This window comes from Rhinolophus sinicus, linkage group LG03 (genome assembly GCF_036562045.2).
Source record: "Rhinolophus sinicus isolate RSC01 linkage group LG03, ASM3656204v1, whole genome shotgun sequence".
Lineage (NCBI taxonomy): Eukaryota > Metazoa > Chordata > Mammalia > Chiroptera > Rhinolophidae > Rhinolophus > Rhinolophus sinicus.
In genome coordinates, this window is record NC_133753.1 from 22,256,675 (window position 1) to 22,265,990 (window position 9,316).

The following is a 9,316-nucleotide window of genomic DNA, read 5'->3' on the forward strand; positions in this document are numbered from 1 at the left end:
ATCTCAAACAGTCCTAATAAGTTAGGAGCTATGACCCCATTTTGCAGATGGAAAACAGAGGTTATGAGGGTAACTAATTCAAGGTCACAAAGCCAATACAGCAGGTCCTCCAATAACAGCATTTCTTTCAAGGTCATTTCGTTATAACGCTGATATTGATGAAATGCTGTAGGAACCTAACTCTCGTTTATATCAATTAGCCTATGGTAAAATTGGTTTCTGCTTAAGGTAGAAGAACATATTGACCACATTAACTGCGAACTTACTGTAAGTGATGGAAAGGAAATTCCATCCTGATCTGCCAGACTCCAGAACCTGAAATCCCATTATTGTCTCCACTCCTCCAGCCTTACCCAGGATTCTCTCAATTTTTATGAGGGTGAAGAAAACAAAACAAACAAAACCCTCCCAAACAGATCCAATACTTAGAAGAACTAGTTGAAATGCCCCAAGTAGAGCTATGACCAACATTATCTGTTCTTACAATAAGCAATACTGATGAGCAGTGACTTGTAACAGAAATCACGGCCTTGGCTCGGCCTTCTGGGGCACTACGGAATGAAATCACAGCCCGGGAGAAAGAACTTTGTAAACTGCTCTGCGCTTTACAAAGAGGTATCAATATTATTAAACGCTGCCCCCACCTTCTTTTATCAACCCGGAAAAACCTCTCACCTGTTTGGCCTCTCCAGCACCTCCCCTCCCTGCCCCCAACTGCAGTTGTGCGCAGCCAGTTGACTGTTTTTCCTTAAAGGCCTCTGGGTGCTCGTAGCTTCTTTAGACACTCAGCCAAAATTTTTAGACTGAGGCTGGGGGGAGGGGGTAACTCACCCCGAATTCGTTTGGCTGGAGCGCTGAAGCTCAGGTTCTAGACCAGGGCACAAAACAAATCGGAAAGGCAGTTTCTGGAAGATTGGAAAACAGCTAATTTTGCAGGTGCTTCAGCATTAGTGGTAGCAATGAATGTAAATCCATACCGGGGGGAAGAGGTTTGACTGCAGATGAAATAGGTAATACCCTATATGAAATTCACAGCGAAAATTTGAAACCGGACATTTAAATTCACTGCCTGAGGTGGGGTGGGGTGGGGGAGGGAGCGGGATCAGAAGGACGCTGGTGGTTTTTAAAGGCGTTTTTACTTGGGAAAGCCGGGCGGGGAAAGTAAAGGTCATCGTCTGTTTAATTTCCACCCCCAGCGCTGGACTTCCAGCATTAGCTCGGAAGGCCTCAGCTGTTGTACACACACGGCGAGGGGGGGAGGGGAGGGCGGAGGCGTGGAGGAGGGGCCCACTGAGAGGAATCTGGGCATCCAGCCGCGCATGCGCCTTTTCCGAGCAACAAGTGGGCTCTACAGAGGAAGTGTAAAAGCGGAGGGTTGGGGGGGGGGGAGAGCTGGTGCAGAGCATGGCGGTGACGTCAGCGCTCCGCCCGGGCGGCATCCCGCGCGGCCAAGCCGGGGACAGCGCGAGCCGCAGCGCGAGCGGGAGCGCCGAGACGCGCCTCCGGAACGTAGAGTAACAATCACAACCCCACATTCCGGGCGAGTGCGAGCGGGAAGGGATGCGACCCGGGCCCAGGCGCCGCGTGAGCGCCCTGCAGCCAACGTGAGCGCCTCCAGCCGGTGCGGCCCGGGTGCCGGCCAGGCCTGGGGGCGGCGGGAGCCTGCGTGCGTGCGGTCTTCTCTGCTCTCGTGCGTCCTGGAAGCAGTGGCCGCGGTGGCTCCCTCCGGCCGTGCAAACCCAGCCGCCGCCAGCGGAACAGCCAACGCAGCGGAGGAGAGAAGCTCCTCTCTGGGCTCCCCCTCCCTACCCCAGCCCTGGGAAGCAGCGATTTCAGCAAGATTGGACCCGGGCACCGGGTGGCACTGCACCCTCTAGCCCTCGCCCCAGGGAGCCTGGCGGGGAGAGGACGCAGCTCGTAGGGGGACCCCCAGGGGAGAGGAAGAGACAGCCCCTTTCGAGCTTCCACGCACCAGCCTCTCCGGGGAGGGGGCCAAGAGCCAACGGCGGTCAGCACCCGGCACCCTCGCCCCCTCCCCCCGGTCCTGGAGCATCCAGCCCGGGTCCGCGGCACCAGGAAGAAGGCGCCTGAGCTCCCCTCCCGACGAGACAGCCGCAGTAGGAGGTGGGGGCGAGGAGCGGGCTGAATTCGGCCGGTGGAGCCCCCGCAGAGAGGCGCAGCGCCGGCGGTGGAGACTCGCGCTCTCCCTCCAGCCCCTGGGGCAGAACTTTCTCGCCCCCCCCCCCCCGCTTCCCCCGCTGCCGGACTCCCTCCCCAGCCTGCTGGTCCTCCCAGAGGAGAAGGCGCCGCGGAGACAGCCCGGGCGGGGGCCTACCTTTCTCAGGGCTGGCAACATGTCGGCGGCGCAGGTGTCCTCGTCCCGGAGACAATCCTGCTACCTGTGCGACCTGCCCCGTATGCCCTGGGCCATGATCTGGGACTTCTCGGAACCCGTATGCCGCGGTTGCGTCAACTACGAGGGCGCCGATCGCATTGAGTTCGTGATAGAGACCGCGCGCCAGCTGAAACGGGCGCATGGTTGCTTCCAGGACGGCCGCTCCCCCGGGCCGCCGCCGCCCGTCGGGGTCAAGACGGTGGCCCTGTCGGCTAAGGAGGCGGCGGCGGCGGCGGCAGCGGCAGCCGCGGCGGCCGCGCAGCAGCAACAACAGCAGCAACAGCAACAGCAGCCGCAGCAACAACAGCTTAACCACGTCGATGGTTCTAGCAAGCCTGCGGTGCTGGCAGCCCCGTCCGGCCTGGAGCGCTACGGCCTCAGCGCAGCCGCCGCTGCCGCCGCCGCCGCCGCGGTGGAACAGCGCAGCCGCTTCGAGTACCCGCCACCGCCGGTGAGCTTGGGAAGCAGCAGCCACGCCGCGCGGCTGCCCAACGGCCTGGGGGGCCCCAATGGCTTCCCCAAGTCGGCACCAGAGGAGGGACCCCCGGAGCTGAACCGCCAGAGCCCCAACTCGTCCTCGGCGTCGTCTCGGCGCGGGACGCACGGTGGGCTAGTGACGGGGCTGCCCAACCCAGGGGGTGGCGGAGGCCCCCAACTCACGGTGCCCCCCAATTTGCTGCCGCAGACGCTGCTTAACGGCCCGGCCAGCGCCGCCGTGCTGCCCCCCCCGCCTCCCCACGGCCTCGGCAGCCGTGGGCCCCCGACGCCCGCGCCCCCAGGGGCCCCCGGGGGCCCCGCTTGTCTTGGGGGCGCGCCGGGCGTATCCGCCGCGTCGTCTTCGGCATCGTCTTCGACCTCGTCGTCGGTGGCCGAGGTGGGCGTGGGCGCTGGCGGCAAAAGGCCCGGCTCGGTGTCGAGCACCGACCAAGAGCGTGAGCTGAAGGAGAAGCAGCGTAACGCCGAGGCCCTGGCGGAGCTGAGCGAGAGCCTGCGCAATCGCGCGGAGGAGTGGGCAAACAAGCCCAAGATGGTCCGCGACACGCTGCTCACGCTGGCTGGCTGCACACCCTACGAGGTTCGCTTCAAGAAGGACCACTCGCTGCTGGGCCGCGTCTTCGCCTTCGACGCTGTCTCCAAGCCCGGCATGGACTACGAATTGAAGCTATTCATTGAGTACCCCACGGGCTCGGGCAACGTGTACTCCAGCGCATCTGGAGTGGCCAAGCAGATGTACCAGGACTGTATGAAGGACTTCGGTCGGGGTCTATCCTCCGGCTTCAAGTATCTGGAGTACGAGAAGAAACACGGTTCCGGGGACTGGCGCCTACTTGGAGACCTGCTGCCCGAGGCCGTGCGCTTCTTTAAGGAGGGCGTGCCCGGCGCGGACATGCTGCCCCAGCCCTACCTGGACGCCAGCTGCCCCATGCTGCCCACGGCGCTCGTGAGTCTAAGCCGCGCCCCCAGTGCACCCCCGGGGACTGGGGCCCTGCCGCCCGCCACCCCCTCGGGTCGGGGCACAGCCGCCAACCTGCGCAAGAGGAAGGCGTCCCCCGAGCCTCCGGACTCTGCCGAGGGCGCGCTGAAGCTGGGCGAGGAGCAGCAGAGGCAGCAGTGGATGGCGAACCAGAGCGAGGCACTAAAGCTCACCATGTCGGCCGGGGGCTTTGCGGCGCCAGGGCATGCGGCCGGGGGTCCGCCTCCGCCGCCCCCACCCTTGGGACCCCATTCTAATCGGACCACCCCGCCTGAGTCGGCCCCTCAGAACGGTCCATCCCCCATGGCCGCCCTCATGTCGGTGGCAGACACTCTGGGCACCGCGCACTCGCCCAAGGATGGCAGTTCTGTGCACTCCACCACTGCGTCCGCGCGGCGCAACAGCAGCAGCCCAGTGTCGCCGGCTTCTGTGCCCGGGCAGCGCCGTTTGGCCTCACGGAACGGGGACCTGAATTTGCAGGTGGCGCCCCCGCCACCTAGCACCCACCCAGGCATGGACCAAGTGCACCCCCAAAACATTCCGGATTCCCCTATGGCCAACAGTGGGCCCCTTTGCTGTACCATTTGCCACGAACGTTTGGAGGACACGCATTTTGTTCAGTGCCCATCCGTCCCCAGCCACAAATTCTGCTTCCCTTGCTCTAGAGAGAGTATCAAGGCCCAGGGGGCCACCGGCGAGGTGTACTGCCCCAGCGGAGAGAAATGTCCCTTAGTAGGGTCAAATGTACCTTGGGCCTTCATGCAGGGTGAAATCGCGACGATTTTAGCTGGGGATGTTAAAGTGAAAAAGGAGAGAGACCCTTGAACCACAAGACAGCCAGCTCCTTTGCCCCAGACCAGTTCCTCTCCAATGCAGAGGGCCCCTCCCCCACCCACATCGACCCTCCCTTCCCTCACCCCCAAGATGTAGAATTGTGAATATAACAAACTGCAAAAAGTTAGTCTTATGTATAGACATTATTTTCGTCGTATGTTTCTATATTTTGAAACAAAGGTATGTAACTTCTTCATTTGAAGGATAAGCTGGTTTGTGTTGAGCAGTATAATATTGGTTGGGTCATTTGCATCATATTTGTTAGCATTTATTTGGTGGCAGAGTGTTTGCCTAGGTACAGAACTAATAACCCTTAGCAACGACTGCTGCTGGTGTGTATTTTTGTAAATGTTATGCACTCTGAAAGGAAAAAAAACACACAAAAGAAAATTTTTTTTTTTTTTTGCCAAGGCCAGTGTTGCTGCCTAAAAAAATGATGCTATAAAATGGTGACAGCTTCTTTCTAAACAGCCCCAAGTGTTGAAGTCTTCACTTTATTTTGTCCTGTTTTGTTTTGTTTTTCTGTTTTGTTTGCAAAATGGTAAGGGGGATGTTGGGCGGGGGGGCGGGGTGTTTTTCGTTGCAAGTTTGTGAGGGAAAATGTTTGGGTTTGTTTCTACTGACCTGAATGTGTTGAATCTTCACGTGTTGTTTTGTTTTTGCTTTATTGATGCACGGATGCTTTTGAACAGTAGAGCGAAATGCTAGACATGGAGAATCTGCTCTGTTTGTCCTTTATACATTTCTGTAGTTAACAGAACACTGTAATGTGCCTTGGAGCTTAGTAACTTGTAATAAATTCAATTGATATTAATTCTGCCCCGAGTCAGCAAGTGTGTTTTTCTAGGGGTAAGGCCACACCGTTCTAACATGGGGTACACCCTCCCTGTCTCCAACGTAGAACACAAATGCTGGTGCCTTTGAAAGGCCTCAGAGATGGCATCTGTGGAAAGCCCTGTGCTGGCTGGCTGCCCCTCCCCCTCACTACCAGGCTATTTACATTCACCTCTGGGCGAGGACAGTTGCTGACTAAGCGATTCTGTTTACTCTTCGGCATCTCTATTTTCTTCCGGATGTGCTGCCCCAGCTGCAAATGGCATTGTCAGGATTGTTTTTTGGTGGCTCGCCTTGTGGCCCTGAGTATATGCTGATACCTAATAACAGCTGTGACTTGTGCAAGTGGTAGGAAAAAACTAGGGTGCTTTGCCTCTTAGATGTGGCAGAAATCACTGTTACTGCACATTTAAAGCAAAAATGCCACAGAGCTGAGAGCTATCAGTAGAGGCAGGAGGGGTGTGGGCAACTGGGAAACAAATGCATGTACTAAGCCAGGAGAGTTCCCAGCAGCTTCTAGCTGATGCATTGGAAAAGCAGTTTTCACCTTTCATTGCACGTTTTTTCTTTCCTTCTCTTTTGTTATGTATTTCTAAAGGCAGGACACTTAGCTGGTCAGAAGATAATTGTGGGGAATGGGGAAGAGAGAAAAAAAACCCAAACCCAGTTTCTGAGCAAAGGTAACTTATGACACCAAATAAAAACCATTCCCACTGGTGAAGAGATGCAATTATTTACCTAATCAACTTGCTGGATACAGTTGTGAAGTACAGAGCGATAGGAAAGGAGACTGGGGACAGCAATGTCCTTTAGAGCTCTGAGCCCCCTTGGCAGAAACAAGACGAACCCTCCCAGAGCTCGGGGAAGGCAAACAACCCTGGTGTGAACCTTGTACTTTCCTGGGAGGCAAATGGAGCAAGAGGAGAGAACAGGAGGGAGGAAGCAAAACAACCGGCCATTCGATCTGAAATTCATTCCTGCCACACCCCATTCCTGGTTGGGGTCCAGCTGGACCAGGACAGTCCCTACCAAGGATGGACGAATAAGGGAAGAGACATGGTGTCCCCCCACACTCCCATCAAAGAGGGAGAAGGAGGGTAGGGCCGTGGTATGGGCACCAGCACGTTTGAGGAGGAAAAACAAATCACGGGTTAGCCCAGAACACCGGTGTGGAGGTTGGGTTGGTGTTGGGACTTGCTGTTAATAACACCCTTTTAGTTTCTGTTCCTGCTTTGCCATCACTATCATTGAAGTAGTGGAAATCGTGTGTGTGTGTGTGTGTGTGTGTGTGTGTGTGTGTGTGTAAATGGCAATTGATAGATCTGCTGCAGCCTCTTAATCCTGGTGCATGGGAGGTGCCTGTCTCACCTCTTTAAGAATCTCCCCACATATAAATAGATATTCGTGTCAGCTTCCTGCAAATGTGTCCTTGGATTTTCATCCGCTGCCAAGTGTTGTATTGGTGCTTATGAGTCATGAAACCTATTTTCATCCTCAGGGGTAATTAACTTGGGGTTGATAATGCATAGCAGACTGTAGGAAGAGTTAATTCTAAAACCCATCCTTGCCTGGCTACCAATCACACATTTCACCGAAAGGTCTGGGTTGGCTTTTCTCATAAACTCATTAATAAAAACCAAGCATGTTTCGCCTGGAAGATCCTCTAAGGTGCTCCCAATCCCCTCTCCCAACGCACACACTCTTAAAATGGGAAAAGCTCAGCAGCCTGAGAATATATAGAGTATCACGGGTGTAATTTAACCACCATTGAATGAAGGAGCAGTGGATTCAGCCACAGCCTTGAACTGCGCATGTGAATTTTGATGTGTGGATTACCTGTCCAGGTATGGAACCTGTGAGCACTCTCCAGTGGTTCCAAGTGGGAGCCAGCCCTATTACCTGCCCCTGTGTCCACATCTGCTCCTGCTGGCCTGCCACAGTTGCTTCATTGCTCTGGTGATACGTTCTGGAACTTTTAGGATTACCAGACCCTTGATTTGGTGCACAGAGGTAGGAAAAGGGCCTGTCATTAGGTGCTGAGAACAGTGTAGCTTGCCCCCTTTCTTGTTTCTGGGTACATTATGAACAGGAGAGGCAGTGGCTGTAATAATGAGGCACCAGCAAAGGCAGCCTGTGGGTTTCACTAAGGAAACCTGCCTTGATGAGACCTGTGGGAGAGGAGGGAGAGAGTGGGAGGGAGAGAGCAGGTTGGGGTGGAACTTAGGCTGGAAGTGAATTATAATGATGCAGTTAATTAAAGTTTACCATAGCCAGGGGCCATTTGTTAAATGGCTTTTGCTCCCTTCTCTTTTTTTGGAACCATGTGACCTTTCTCTTTGCTCTGACCCATTCAGCCACTAGTCTGGTTGCCCTATCCAATCTTGCTTTGATCCCACAGCTAGATTCCGCCTTTCCTGAAGCCTTCCACACTGCATACCTAGGAAGCATTTTTCTCTCCTGAGGATTTTTGTGGGTTTCAGAGATTCAGGTGGAATGTCTCTGGGTGAGTCTGAGTTTCCTTCATCCCCAGTTCACCCCAATTGCCCCACCTCCTCCATTTCCCATTCTTTTCACTCCGTTCCCCCTCAGAGCCAAAGTGGCCGACATTTAAAAATCCATGTTGTATTTATTTCTATGCATTGTTTGTACAGCTAACCCAAGCTGCATGTTTCTGTAGGGCACCGGGGTAGGGCAACGAGAGTTTCAAGAGAATAGGCTGATGGGGGGCATTTTTTGACCTTGATTTCTGAAGGCTGCCCCATAGGAGAGCCACCCTGTCAAGTCCTGTACTCACCTGTGAACCTGCTCAGCTACTGTGGGCACACATGCCTACGTTATTAAATGTAAGATTCACGTGCCTCCAGCCCAGGCTGTTAATGTAATGAGTGCTGGTTTTCTCTCATACTTCATCAAATCAAGGAAATTCAAACTGGGAATAACTCTTAACGTCATCTAGTGGAATGCTTTCTAAACCTTTATGAGGTTAGACGCCTTAGAAAAATCTGATACAAATTATGAGTCCTTCTCCAGAAAGTTCAGGTGTTCCCACACACATGGGTTTGCATATATTTTCTTTGCTTTTTAATATAAATTTTATGTATTTATTTTTGAATAGATAATACGTTTCTTTGGTTCAAAATTCAAAACATACAAAGGAGAACACAGTACAACTGTATGGTCTCCTTTCTACAATTGGCTCTTCTGCCACCCAGTTCCCTTCTGGGATGCAACCAGTGTTACCCAGTTTTAAAGGGGTTCATGCACATCTAAAGCCCATTCATGAAACTTGAAGTTAGAACTTAGGTCTCATCTGTCCACCTTGTAGAGATGAGGGCCCCAAGGCACAGAGAGGTGAAGTAACTTGCTTAAGGTCACACAGTGGCAGAGCCTGTGCTAGATCCCTATTAGGGAACAGCTCTAATAGACATTTTAAAAAAATTTAAGGATACTTGGCTTAACTAGAGCTGTATTTGAGAAAGAGTGATGATAAGGTGAGCAAAAGAGCACCTTGTGGGGTGGGGATTGGTATTTTCACTAACTCTTGGAGGACTGGGAATAAGCACTTGTCCCTTGGTCTCTCGGAGCTAGACATTTTGGGGAAGGGGATGATCAGAGAAGTTTCTAGGTTTCTTACTGTAAATATCAGGTAGGCCTGAACTGGTGGAGTCTTTTTTCAACGTTTGAGCTGTGGACCTTCTCACTACGTCCCCCTTTGCTGACTGGAAACTTCTGAAGGTCTAAAGACAGTCAGATAAACAGCCATCAGGGCATAGAAGTAT

General features: G+C 53.9%; 1 protein-coding gene across 1 annotated transcript; it reads left to right on the forward strand.

Moving 5' to 3' along the window:
- The first annotated feature begins 1,418 nt into the window (after nucleotides 1-1,418).
- IRF2BPL (interferon regulatory factor 2 binding protein like) lies at nucleotides 1,419-5,522 on the forward strand. Its single transcript, XM_019733651.2, has one exon. The coding sequence runs from the start codon at nucleotides 2,355-2,357 to the stop codon at nucleotides 4,692-4,694; it is 2,340 nt and encodes a 779-aa protein (XP_019589210.2). The 5' UTR covers nucleotides 1,419-2,354; the 3' UTR covers nucleotides 4,695-5,522.
- Nucleotides 5,523-9,316: the final 3,794 nt, after the last annotated feature.

What these genes read in the sequence shown, in the direction of transcription:
- IRF2BPL (XM_019733651.2), top strand. Translation starts at nt 2,355, where the DNA reads ATGTCGGCGGCGCAGGTGTCCTCGTCCCGGAGACAATCCTGCTACCTG.